Source organism: Dermacentor andersoni, chromosome 7 (genome assembly GCF_023375885.2).
Source record: "Dermacentor andersoni chromosome 7, qqDerAnde1_hic_scaffold, whole genome shotgun sequence".
NCBI classification, from domain to species: Eukaryota; Metazoa; Arthropoda; class Arachnida; order Ixodida; family Ixodidae; genus Dermacentor; species Dermacentor andersoni.
The window spans coordinates 173717729-173732154 of record NC_092820.1 but is presented as its reverse complement, the minus strand read 5'-3'; the positions used below and the strand labels follow the sequence as shown (position 1 = coordinate 173732154).

At 47.2% G+C, this 14426-nt stretch overlaps 1 protein-coding gene across 1 annotated transcript in view; it reads left to right on the top strand.

Annotated features, from left to right (window-relative positions):
* Nucleotides 1-12877, top strand: part of LOC126533010 (lactosylceramide 4-alpha-galactosyltransferase-like) — a 37410-nt gene extending 24533 nt beyond the window's left edge. Inside the window, exons 5-6 of the mRNA XM_050180195.3 lie at nucleotides 2981-3196; nucleotides 11465-12877. Of these exons, the coding sequence (XP_050036152.3) occupies nucleotides 2981-3196; nucleotides 11465-11698 (450 nt within the window). The 3' untranslated portion in view covers nucleotides 11699-12877. The remainder of the gene's footprint in view (nucleotides 1-2980; nucleotides 3197-11464) is intronic.
* The last annotated feature ends 1549 nt before the right edge of the window (nucleotides 12878-14426 follow it).

The window sequence follows — 14426 nt, the reverse complement described above, 5'->3', positions numbered from 1 at the left end:
AGCATTCGCTTGCTAAAGAAATTAGCAAGCATGGTGTCACGCGCGCACAGGCAAACATAAACGCATTTCACTCGATGACTGCGGACTTTCGATGTCAAAACGCTGATGTGAGGAAGCGCGGCAGCAGCAGCGAGCGAAGTGACCTTCGTGCGACCTCTAGCTTCAACGCGCACTAAGCGGCAAGAACACAACGCACACAAAGCTATCAGCTCTCGGCGCGAATGGAGCCTGTCCCCTTCGGTGTATAAGGTAAGGCCCGCGCTGCCGCGCTCAGCCGCGACATACGCAGCCGCCTACGTATAGACCGTTTTTTCGTAGGCGCCGCCATATTGTGAACGCAGTGGCGCCGCCTATGAGCAGCGCCATACTGGCTTGGGTGAAAGCGGTCTTTGGCATGGCAGGTATACGCTCGGCGGTAGGTTCTGGCGTTTGTTTTCGCGGTCGTGCGGTCTGATTATTATGACGTGCGTCTTCTACGTGGTATAAACAGTTCTGTGAGACTTGCTGAAGTGGTTTAAGGCGCCATGGCCGGAATTTCTGCTGGCGTTGAGGTAGACGGAACACGCAGCGCGATGGGGGGTGCACGCATATTTGAGCCTGCAATCAGCCTCGGAGGGCAATTGTGTATTTCCGAATGTTCCAATCACTAATGCGACCTATTGCAGTATTATCCTCTACTTCTAAGCTGCGGTTTAGGGGCCATGAAACATACGCGACGATCGTAACAGCGTGGGTACCGCTCTGTTACGATAGGAGCTGTGCTGTTATACTTTGACAAGCGTTCAAACTGTTCGCTGCAGGTTACATTGCGTGACTACTTGGTTGGATGGATGAAGCTTCCACCCATGAATAAAATAGTTTTGGCTAGTAATAGCAGCATACCTTACACTCTGAATTAAGCTTGTCCAGCAAAGCGACCGTTTACGAACTGCGCGAGCGTCCTAAGCAGTAGTAGTTTCTGGATTACAGATATCTTTGTTCTATATAGCGCATTGTCCGAGCATACGGCATCAGCGGTTATATATTTACAAACGTTGTGCGGCGTTAGCCCGTTTTCTCTTGCTTTTTTAGAGAAAGAGGATGATAACCGAATTATTTTTTCGGTTGTGTTCGTTCAGTTCTCTACGACGCACTCATACGTATTACGGAAATTTGGCGCTCAAAAATAGCCATCGCATTCTTTTTATGCGAACCCTCTCATATATTATGGCTGTATACAGGCCAAAAAGGCAATGCCGAAGCACACAGCTTATATATGTATCGTGCTGGCTCACCAACCGCTGTGATCGCTGTGTTGAGCAGCGCCATGGGCCTCATACAGCAAGGCTAGCGTAGACATATGGTAATTTCAAGCATACTAGACTTGAAATGCGTGAGAACGATGCCAGTGTATCACAAATATTTGATAGCGCCTGCCGCTCAGATGTTTCGTGGTTGCCTTAGGTTGGCCGTGCACGAGCATGCGCTCTTATGTTTTATGTTTTACTCCCTACGCCAATCAATCAGACAGTGAGCTGATTTACTATTTAATGCTGGTAATACAGAGACGCTGGTTTTCTTTGTTGAATTAAAATCGATATAAGCAAAATAGTAAACAACACATACACGCACCGCGACTGATAATGCGCGTACACCACGGCTGATCATGCGAGTCACATTTTTTGCGCCCCCCAAGATATATTTCTGCCTACAGTAGTTACCAATGCACCGAAAGGCTTCCCTGACGACCTTATATGAACGAATATGCCGTAAATTTCACAAAGTAAGATCTAAAACATCTCGAAATCGTTCCGCAGCACGCGACAGCAATACTTTCAAGCAGCGCCGCGCCGGATCGCCCAAGCCAGAGAGGAGGAAAGGCTCTCCGCGCGCCCTGTCCTCCTCGCCCGATGAAACGGTCTATACCAGAACGCCTTCCTCAAACCCCAACCCCGGTGCCTTGCGAGTGATGGACGACTGCGCGCTTCCTCCTCGCCTTCTTGCTTTGTACGCGCGAGATCGAGCCACCATCCTCGGCTTACCTTCGCACGCTTTCGCGTGCGCTGTTATCTTTCTTGGACTTTATACGGAACATCACGGCAACGGCGGAAGTGCGCCTGGAGTGTCCGTATAATTTCTATCGCAATAATAGATTGATTGGACAGACAGGCTATATAAATAAGATACGTTGACCTATTGATATGTCAGCTAGTCTACCTGAAGTACTTCATAACTAAGTCATCCTTTTATTTAATGTAATGTCTGTCGTCTGCTACGTACTGTCACAGGGTAGTGAATGTGAACGGTCAGGAAAACTACCACAAATGTGACTAAAGAATCCAACTCTTTATTGGGCGAATTTGGTAGACGTGTGCCCAAAAAGGAAAGCGCCACTCGAGCGGCAACAATAGCAGAGAACCCATTCCCGGAATGTGTACTCACGGGTCAGGCCCATCCGCAATTAACAAATGTGTTTCCATGCCAAATAATCGCAGGTGCTCGCATAAATTCGAGATCGGCCCGTATTACAAATCACATTAAGGCCCTTGCAAGGACACCATATGTACAACACGTTGGTACAGCTACGGCCGCTGGATTGAAAAAAGAAAAAGAAGGTGTGGCCTATCGCATGCATCGAAAACGATATCATCCGCCGCGGCGCCACCAGTCGGGACTCTTTGTTTGGCGTCTGCACAGAAAATGCGTCAGAAACGCGCTTGGAACGCAGTCGCCCCGACGCGTCTCATCTCCTGCAGATAGCGCCGTTCGGCCCAGCCAAGCGGCCGAGAATGCAACTGTCACGTTCGCTCCCATTGCAGCCCGTCTGACACGGCAGCTCGCACCTTTATTTAGCGGATGCGGTACAGCTCTAGCATTAGGTCCGGCCTTCTATGTCTCTGATTACACTGCCTCCGGGATCGGCGCGCTATATCTTGCGTCGACACCAACAACGCATAAAATAAAAGGAAAAAGGAAGAACTTTATTTTTTGTTACACGCAGGAGAATGGCGACATGGTGAGCAACGGCTTCTTGGCCTTTCGCCGAGGTGATCCCTTTCTGCTGTACCTGATGCAACGCGTATGCGAGGTGTACAGGCCGAAAGAGTGGAGCTCCATTGGACCCAAGCTGCTGCGTCGGGTAACACTGGCTCGATGCGGGGCCCGACAGGTGCAAGCGCTGCTCGGACGCCGATGTGGTGGCGACACGGGCTTCACGGTACGCTCTTATATAAGTCTCCTTTTGCGTGTTCGAAATTGTATCGAACTGGTTTGCAATTGTGTTGAATTTGGTTTCCAAATGGTTTCCAACTGACCTCCAACGGGTTTTGGACTGCTCTCCTACAGTCTGAGTAACCATCTATCAGACTCATTGTCCAATTGATCCGATAGTTTTCAGAAACAGATTGATAAAACTTTATTGTTGCTTAGTGATGGCGGCCTCAGTCCGGGACCCCCGGCGGGTTTTCCGCTTAACTTTCAACGCGAAATCGCACTCGTTTGAACACCTTGCACCACTACTTCCAAAGATGAGTCTTGCTCGTCCAGAACGCTTCAGCTTGCGTTCCGAAAATGGTCGTGACCAGCAAATTGCGAAGGGTGGAAGCAGATCAAGCTTGGCTATAAGAATTTCCGGCATTAAATTGCCCCACTCGCACATCACTGTAGCTGGTAGGGAGAATTCGCGTCGTGTTGGTGGTTTATGAAAACAGTGCTAGCTTTCCACATGAGAACCGCGCTTCTTAATTTCCTTCAGGACATCAAATCCAGTTTGGAAGATGCTAATGCATTTTGCCGCGGCGGCAGTTCAAAGCTCCTGAGTGGATATGCAGTGTGCGTTCGTGCTTTCCGTTCCGTCGTCATCGTGGGACCTCCTCTTCATCCCAAACTCATCCTCGCCATATGGCGACGTAGCCACCTGACATCAAATTCGATGTCAGGTGGTTACGTCGTAAGTAAACGAGTAATGCGCAGTTTGGAGCCGGACGCGCTTACGCATGGCGCTATCGCGATAGGGTCCCTCGTCACGCGCTTCTCCGGGAGGCGGCGCTGACATCGAGGCACCCTTAAGGTCCCTCTATAATAAGGTAGCGACATCTGCCGCGTGCGCCACCTAGGAAGTTCCTGTAGCAGACGGCGCCCAAGCTAAACCGCGGCGCCGCGGCATTCGTGAGGTGACATTATATCTGCACACGCGCGGAAATAAAACCTGCTGGTGCCTGCCTGTGGTGAAAAACGAAAGAGGTGCCCGAACTGCTAAATCTAGTCCTTTAATTTCAAATGAGCGCTGACAGAAAAACGCTCAAGAGAGCGGAATGAGTGCTTGATCGCCTCGATTCCGCATGTTTACCTTTTGTTCGTTTGCGCTCAATCACCGCGCGAGCCTTGGTGATTGCTTGCGCTTAATCCCGTTTTCTCTGTGAATTCCTTTGCTTGTAAGTGTGCTGCGTACACATAGCGCTTACATTGAACGAATAATTCGTGTAAAAAAAGGCTGACAGCCGCTTGGACCGAAAAACTTTCGACATAACGTCGCTGAAACGTGCGACCTTCCCGGCAACTAAACAACATCCTGTGTGTGTTTGGAAACGAGTGCGCCAACAGTCTTCTTGCCGCTGAGTGTATCTGTCGTGTAGCGATTACACTACGACTGTCGTGTAATCGCTACACAATGTCGTGTTGTGTCGCTATACAATGTCGTGTTGTGTTTTGTGGCTCAGCGCTACGAGCCAGTGCAACTGTCGTGACATTCTGAAGCGGCGGTATGGATAGTGTCAGCGAGTCTCCTCGATCGTGTTCAGGCTGCAGTGCGATCTAATCTCGCGGCACACCAACATTCAGCGTAGCGAGTGCCCGTGTGTGAACGCGGTTGACTGTTCTCGTGAACCGTGAGACGTCGCCACGTAAACTTGAATCATGACGCGCTTTGTTGTGTTTATGCATTTTCGCATCCGTGCACCGCTAAAGCCCCGTAAGAATTAGAGGGCCCTTATACGAAACGCACGCGGATTGGCCTAGCTATTACTGCACTGTGTTTTGCTGGCGATCCGTGTATCGCTTCTGGCGTTTTTCTTATGTTAATTTGCAATTCTGTGTTTTTCATCAGTAAAATGGCATCGCTGATTACTGAAACATCTTCGAGTAAGGGAAACTTGGAAGGAACGAGCTCGCTTGTGTATCTAATGTACTTTGATATATTGTATTATACTTTATTATTGGATGGCCAGTAGCGGTGGCTATGCAGTATTTGTTTTTAAAAGCAGAGTAATGCAGACACTTAGGAATATATTTATTCACATATGCAATGCACAAAATACGATTAGGATATGCAGAGTTGGAAGTGACTTATTGGTCATGTTGTAAAGCGCAGTTAACAACGCGCGCCCAAACACAGGAAAGTGTAAAAGTAGAATTAGAAAAGTAGAAGTAGAAAAGTAGAACGGGCGCGGTATGTTGCAGCAGTCGCGGGGCGCTTTCTTCGTTGGGGGGTGCTTTGGTAATCGCGACGATAGATTTTTTTTTTTTTTTACAAGTACTGCTCCAGGAGGGCCCATGTAACGGCTAACAGAGGCCTCTGGAGAGCACGTGACATTACAAGTGTTCCCGTTGCCGCTCTTATGCTCTGGAGGCGCCGTCATTAGTACGAAATAATGACACGTTGTTACAACTAGTAAATAATATCTCATAAATAAATACAATCACGCCGAGGCGACAACTTCTGCGCAGCGCTAACGCGCCCGCGCGAGAATTACGAAACGCCAACGAGGAATTTACCGGCCCACGTAAAACTACGATCAAAGTGCACGTTAAACATCCCCAGGCGACCTAAATAAAGTTATCCGGAGCCATCCACTACGACATCCCTCTTAGCTTTAGTAACTTCGGGACGTTAAAAACATTAATCACCACAAACCAAATCAATACATGCGGGCCTACATTCGAAGCTAAACGACTGCATCCAAGTCATAGTGAGCCTTGCAAAAGCGTCAAGAATGTGCTAACTTCTCGTGGAGCTCAAAACATAGCATGAATAAAGTCGCTTTTATGTCACAGGCCAGCTGCAGATGCGGAGACTTTCGCCTCAAGACGAAACTACATGAAACAAAGAGAGCACATTCGAAAAAAAGTCAACTTAAACGCGCTAAAGGCACGCACAGCATGAGCGCATACACTTTTCTGAAGCGGCAGGCGTGCACTAGGCTCAAAAGAAAAGGTTGGGTGGAACCGTGGCACTTCACAAAGCCGTGCGTTTTTCGCCACTTTCTCTAAGTCGGCGCGCCCGATCCTATATTGTATCCACACTTTTCTTCTTTGGGCGTTGCGCTCGCCGGATGCTAAAGAAAGAAGCCTTTTGCCGTCGCTGTGTCGGTTGCGGCAACCGAAGGCGCAGCAGCACGGCATCACAATTAAGTTCTCGTCCGTAACACACTCGATTTGTTCCGCTAACGCACTCGATCAGTCCGTTTGCCCGTACCTTCGTCGCGCAGGGCCAACAATGGCGGTTGGAGCGCGCTGGAAATAAAAATATACAAAAGCGCGCGCCTGCTACCACGTGACACAGATTAACCAATGGGGGAGCGGAGGAGTCTGGGGCGACAGGAGGCGTGGAGAAGGAAACCTCGAGGAGAGCGGGGTTACGGGGAAACCTCGGGGAGAGCGGGGAAACCTCGGGGAGAATGGCGCTACTTTTGGAAGATTGAGAGGTTTTACCTCCGCAGAGCACGGGCCACGCGCTCGCGTGTTCCCTTTCATAAAGGACCAACCCTGCCGCAGCTACGCGTGACATGTTTGCGCCCTCAAGAGGCATTTCCGCATATTGTCGTTACTGATGCAGCGAAAGGCTACACACTGGTTCCCCGACGACATAGTACGAACGGCACTGCGTAAATTTCACAAAATACGAGCTTAAAACATCTTGAACTCGTTCCGCAGCACGCGACAGCAATACGGGCAATACTTTCAAGCAGCGCCGCGCCGGAAAGCCGTTTTATCGGCGAGGAGCAACGTAGGCTCGAACCAGTGCGCCGCTCTCCTTCCACACTGGTACGTGCGGATTCCGTCTTCTCCCAGCGGCAGCTTGCAATAGTAGCGGTTTAATTACGAATTAGTGCGATTCTAACGTGTTCTGTCTGGGATTTCTGCGATTTCAGGTGAGTCAAGGTCGACGGGCTACGACTCTGCTGTATTCTGCTGCAAAAATAACTTTCGGAAGCAAGCGTGAAGCGCATCGTCAGCCGCGGCGACATTGCGGACACCGTCACTGCGATAAGCGTCCACTTTGTATTGTCAGCATAAACAGAAATGACTCGACGTCATCGCTGTATGTTCGGAAGGTTTTGTTCCCAGTGAGCGCACGGCGACAAACTCGGAGCTCGGCACGCATGATCAAACTGGGATATGAAAGAAAGGTGCGTATTACGAGTCGGTGGATGAAGTTAACTATTTCTTCGTGCACGCACATTAAACTTATTCTGTTCAAACGTGTTCTTAGTATTAGCATGTCTGGCAGCCACCGTTCTGGCAGAAGTTGACCGAGGACGCATTATGAAAACAGTATGTGCCGACCAAAGAAGGTGCGTTCTTTTCCATTCTGTAACCAAAGTCATGCCTACCTTTTGCCGGCCGGCGCAAGTTCACATGGACCTCTCTCGTGCTTCCGAATCTCACCGGCAAGCTCTCGGTTCCGCTCATCGCGCCCTGTTTTACTGCGGAAAATAAAGTTGCTGCTGCAACGAGTAGTTCGTTTTTCAGCTCTCTCGAGTGGGCGAAGTGCCCTTGCACGCACAGGCGCCGCGTCGCGTGCGTCTGGTTGATCGTGTCGTATTCGCAGCCACTATCATTAGCTCATTTTTTCCGTGTTAACAGCCCTTTCGATCGAGTTATTTCACAGTTCTATTTTTTTTTTTTTGTAAAGCTTGATGCCCGGGTGCCAGACAAACAATGTTTAGAAAATCGTACCGCGAAAATTTTAGGAGCATGAAAGCTAGCAAAACTTGTTTCCTCGGAGCTCCGCAGTTACCTGGATTGCGATGTACGCTGGTGCGGCCCACCGCATGGCGCAGGGAGACCTCTGATTGTTGTCGCCTGAGTGATGTCTTAATAAAGTTCAAGCCTAGACATACAATAATAACACGTTACATGTATATGTTACGTATCGACAATGTTCAGACTTGACTCGCCGCCTATTTCGATCGTGGATAGAGCTGCGGGAGCGTCTCTGGGCCCGTCACCGTTCGGTATTGCCGCTATATCGAAGCTAAAAGCTTAGTGGCGACACGCTAAGAAGTTTCCCTATCCAAACAAATTGTTGATAACTTTCCACTCGTCGTCAACAGCACGTTCGCCGTGCACCCTCTAGCGCGATCCCACATACCAGTGTGGCGCCGGAACGGCGCTGCGATCGCAAAATGGTGGCGCCCTCATTAAAACGGTCTATAGGTAGGGGTTTTCTGAAGGTGAGAAGAGGGTAAGGCTGGTGGGTGAGGCAACGACAGAGAGTGTGTTAGCGGCGAGGCTGTCGAATTGAAAAGAAAGGTGTACTATTCAGTGGCGTAGCTAGGTCGTCTGGCATCCGGGGCCCATAGGTCACCCCCCCCCTCCTCCCCGGGTGTAGTCGAGGAAGGCGAGGATATCAACAATTTCCGGGTGTCTTCAGACGTATACGACACCTCCCACTGGCCCCCTGCAATCCCCCCCCCCCCCCCCCCCCCCCGCGTTGCTACACCACTGGTGCTATTCAACGTCGGTGGAGGAATGTGAGGTAGCGCCGTATGTCAGCCGATTTACGTGTTACTGTAGGTTCCCTTTTTCGTGGAAGGGGCCTGGACGAGGGGGGGGAAGGGGGGTGGAGGAGAATATCTGCTGCTGTGCAGGTGAGTAAACTATCGTCTCCCTACAAGAGAGTATAAAAGAAGAGGCAGAAAATAGTGCTTGTGGAAAATAAGACAAAATGGGATAGGTATATAAGTAAAAGAACAGAAGAAAGAAACTTGATAAAGTGGAACGAAACAATTAGAGAAAAGAAACACTAAGCAGTCCAATGAAAGATAACTAGGTGCTGTTACCTATAGCTTGAAATTTAGCATGGCGAATAGATTCTAAAGCTCCCATTTGAAACGTTTGTGCCTATTGGTTGCAATATCTTGAACGTATGGATGAGTTATGATTCTCTGTATTTTCTGACTCGCGCAGAACTGAAATTTGACTGCAAGATGTAGAGTTGAAGTTAATCAAAGTTATGACCTGGTTGGTTGAAATGCTCGGCAACGGCTTTGGGAAGCTCTTTAGCTGTGTCCGTGCGATGTCCGTTTAAGCTGCCATTGATCGATTGTCCCGTTTCATCGATATATTGTTTCTTACAGAAAGAACGTTGAAGCATATAAATTAGATCGGAACTAGTGCAAGTGAAGCTAGTGTACACTTCGTGTGCATAGCTATTTGCGGTAATTTTAATTTTAGTGAAACTTTGAAGGTGCCTGCAGGTTTTGCACCATGGGCGACAACACGGTTTTATTACGGGGGAATGATGTTGGCTGACTTTTGCGAGCAGTTACATGTCTTTGAAGTTTCTGTTGTGGCGGTAGGTCACCCTTGGTACCACCGGGACAGTTTTTCTCGGTCGCTCGTTACTTAATAATATTGGGTGGTACTTTCATAGGACGTTTTTACGTTTGGGAGGGCATCAAAATATTTGGTTATAAAGGCTGGTGGTCTCTCAGATTCTCGTGCAGCCTGTTTATTAGCTAATTCCGACTGCCTCTCCAATTTTGACGCGATGTCATAAGCCCCCTCTAGAGGAAATTGTGGATAATTTCTTTCTGCTAGCCTTGCTTTAAGGTCATTTATGCGGTGGGTATAATCGCTGTGCTCACTACGGGTGCTTGTTATTGGTCTCACTTGTCCGACAAAAATTCCTCGCTTGCAGCGTCGCGGGTGTTGACTGGTGTAGTCTAAATATTGCTGGCTATCCGTAGGCTTCCGATAAACTAAAGAAGAAATAAACTACCCACAAGTTCCTCTAGACAGGGCTTATGACGTCGCGTCAAGAATAGAGAGGCAGTCGGAATTAGCTAATAAACAGCCTACACCAGAATCTGAGATACAACCAGCCTTTTTAACAAGATATTCTAATGCCCTCCCAAACCTAAAAACTTCCTAAGAAAATACCACTTAATATTATCAAGTAACGAGCGTCTGAGAAAAGCACTCCCGGTGGTACCAAGGGTGACCTGTCACCGCAACAGAAACATGAAACGCATGTTAGTGCACGCAAAAGTCAAGCAACATCATTCCCCGTAATTAAAGCATGTGCTCGACCCAAATGCGAGACCTGCAGGCACCTTCAAAGTTACATTAAAATTAAAATCATCGCAAATACCTGTACACGTGAAGTGAAAACTAGCTTCATTTGCACTAGTTTCGATGTAATTTATCTCTTGAACGTTCCTTCACTGAGAAACAATATATCGATGAAACTGGACAATCGATGAACGTTAGGTTAAAACATCGCATGGACACAACTAAAAAGCTTCCCAAAGCCATCGCCGGGCATTTCAACCAACCAGGTCTTAACTTTGATGAACTTAAACTCTACATCTTACAGTCAAATTTCACTTATGCATGAGTCAGAAAGTACAGAGAATCACACCTCATCCATAAGTTCATGACATTGCAATCAATAGGCACAAATGTTTCAAACGGAGCTTTAGAATCTACTCGCTGTGCCAAATTTCAAGGTATAGGCAACGTCACTTTTCTTTTCTTCCTTTATTTTGTTCTTTTACTTATATATTTATTCCAATTCTTTTTCCGCGAGCACCATTTTCTGCCGTTTCTTTCATTCTCTCTTGCAAAGAGACGACAGTTCACTGACCTCCAGCGGATCAGATACAACCCCCCCCCGCCCTCCCTCGGCCAGGCCCCTTCCACACACACAAAGAAAGGAACCTACAGTGACCAGTCAACCGGCTGACACATAGCGCTACCTCGCATTCCTCCACCGGCGTTGAACAGCACACCTTTCTTTTCAATTCTACACCCTCGCCGCTAACACACCCTCGGTAGTTGCCTCGCCCACCCTACTTACCCCTCTCCCCTTTAGAAGGACCCTACCTATATATAAAGTGACGGGGAAAGCATATGTTGCCTTGAAAAAGTCAAGTACACTTGTCGAAATGTTGGTTCCTGCTTTCACCTTGTTCTCGTCTTGCTCAACAGCTTAAATAAAAGCAAAAAAATAAACATAAACCTTCACACCTGAACAAAATATAACCGAAGCTGCTTTGGACTATAACTTCTAACATCTGTGTATTTGTCACAGGTAGACTGTAGGCTAGTGCCTGTCTCGGGTACTGATATTGCAAGAATTTTATTTTTCTTCGAGACTCGTGACTCGTGCTGACCGTGTGCATTCGCTTTAATCTCTGTTCAACCCAGACCCGAAAAGTGTTCGTGAGACACCGAATGAGCAAACTTCTTTTTGGCGCAGGTGATGCCCCACTGGATGTTCCTGCCAGTGCCTTACGACCGGTGGCAATCGTTCTTCGTCGCCAATGCTAGTCGTGAGGCCTGGCTCATGTCCTCCGCGAGCTACGTCATGCACGTCTACAACAAGATGAGCTCGAAAGCGCCTGCAGTGCCTGGCTCCGCATACAGGCAGGCGGCCGAGATCTACTGCCCAGACAGTTTACGGCTGTCGTTGCAAATCCAGGGCACCTTCTGACATTGTTATCTGGGAACTGGAATTTAGCGTTTTGTATGCGCCATGACCTGCAGGACCATGGGAAAGTGGCGGAGGGCTCTGCGCAGGTCATAGTTTCATACAAACTTACTAACCTGGGGAAAAGTGGCTCTGCAATCGCCCCTCCACCATAGAAATATTTATTTATTATTTATTTATTAGTACTGCAATCCCCTCTTTAAGAATTTTAGCAGGTTACGTATTACGCAAATGCAATCATAAGCCAAATATGCCCAAACGAACAAACAATATAACTTACAATAAGCATGGCTAATGACACCATAACATACCGTTTAAGGCAAATAGTCTAAACTCAATACAAATTATGTTAGTGTGGACTCCATTACTGCGCTATCATCATCAGACTATCTTTATGTCCATCGGCAGGACGAAGGCGACTTCCAGCGATCCCTGTGTTGCGTCCCCTGTCCTGCGCTAACTGATTACAACTTGCGCCTGCAAGTTTCCTCATCACGCCACCTAGTTTTCTGCCTTCCTCGACTGAGCTTCCCTGTCCTGGCACCTATATTCTGTAATTCTAATGGTGCTACGGTCATCTGCCCTGCGCATTACATGTTCTGCCTAGCTCCATACCTAAAAAAAAAGAAGAGAAACCACACACAGCGCACAAGAGAGGACAACGGGACAGAACGCCACTCACAACTACTCTTTGTCGCCATCGAAATATCCCATCTGTTCCTGTGCTTGTTACATCAGGGGTCCCACAGGGTTCAGTAATGGGTCCGCTGTTATTTTTGATTTTTATCAATTGCATTACAAATAACATTGACTGTAATATTAAACTCTTTGCAGACGACTGCATAATATATGGAGAAATACGTAATCACGAGGTTCACGCTCTGGTCAATAACACACACTAGCAAAAATAATCGAATGGTGCGATAACTGGCCATTAATAAAACAAAACGGTTTGCATGGCAGTAACGACAAAAAAAGCGCCCATCGTTTTTTTCCCTGGGCACTTAACGGCAGCCTCGTACTAGAGTTCTGCAGCACAAGTATCTCAGTTTAACAATAACGTCAGAGCTTAATTGGGCATCCATAATAACAACATTACTTCTTGTTCATTACGAAAACTATTTTTCTTTCTCAAAAAGTGTTTGCGGCTGGCACCAACTAACTTCAACCTTTTAACTTACACTACATTTGTGAAACTTTTCCTTGAGTGTGCTAATGTCATATGGTTCCCGTGCACGAAAACTAATATAGCTAAGCTGGAAAGCATCCAGAGAAAGGCAGTTAGGTTTATCCACAGAAAATACCGGCGCAGTGATTCACCTACTCTTCTCTTAACATAGTCAGGGCCTGCAACTTTGGCTCTTCGTGCAAAACGAGCTCGTCTAAAATTTACGCTTCAAATACTACACAACGGACTAAAAATCGATGCTTCTGCATACGTTACGTTTTCTAAAAGTCCACATAGTTCGCCATATTCATCCGTATAGACTATACGAGTTCCTTTGTAACAACGATACTTTTCAGTTCTCCTTCTTCCCCCGTGTTGTTCGCGAGTGGAATTACCTAGAAGCATCTATAGCAACACAATATCGCAGTCCGATTTTGTTAAGTTATTGGAATATGTATTAAACAGTTAGCAAAAAATAGTTTTTATGTACTAATAATCATGAAAACTTCAATTTTCTGAACGATAGCCAATTTTATAAGTCCTTTGTTTCTTTCTTTGTTTTTGTAACATTGTAATAATCTTTACTGACATGCATACTGAAGTGCACTATTTATTTAACTTGATTTTATTTATTTTTATTTTTTATTATATTATTACTGTTGTAAATATGCGCGTTGAACCAGTTTGATGTTTATCCATATCGAAAAACTGTTGCACATGTTTAGATGTTTTTACCGTTCGTAATATAAAACTTGCGTTGTATGTGAACTCATATGCCCATCTGCTATGTTCTCGACATGAGACTGGCAGTAATGTAAGTAAATAAATAAATAAATAAATAAATAAACAAACAATGCTAACGCATTACTGTCGTCGCATGAATCACATTCATCGCCTTCTTTCTTCCTTTTTTTTTTTGCGACGTTGATTCTTTGTAGCGCCAGTATCCTCGGATTACAAGATCTTCAATAGAACGAATCACTGTGGTGGTGGCCATTGAAAGGCTCGTAAAGGAAATTTCGTAGCACCTACACAAGTCCACGCGCAGAAGCGGCCCGCAAAGGCAAAGCGAACGCTCTGATCGTGCACATACCCAGCAATACAATCCGCCTGTCCCGCTGCCACGTGTCTTGCGAACATTTTTCGCACCTTGCTAATTGTCAATGCAACGTTTTCAATGTTGCCTGTCTGGAGACCGCTTTCTTCCTTTTGTTTATTTTCCTAAAAGCTAATTTCGTCTCATCAGTCCGCGGCTTGCCCCCCATGAGCTGCTTTCCCATGCATTGAGGAAGTGTACACGGGGGCATAAGTACTTGTGTGGTGCGCCGGTGGTTTCCTTCCGCTGGAGCAGGCGTGTCGTTGAGTCTTCGGGGAAACCGAGTCTTCGTTGAGTCTTCGGCGAAGCACGGTGCGAGGGCGGCTAGCCGAATACGCCAGGATGTTGGAGGGTAGAGACGCGCGGGAATCAGTATCAGGGTGGACGTTGTTGTTGTGGCAAGATGGTGAATGGCATCACAGCGACGATGAACTAGTTACTCTGCGAATTTCGTGGATCGTCTGCGT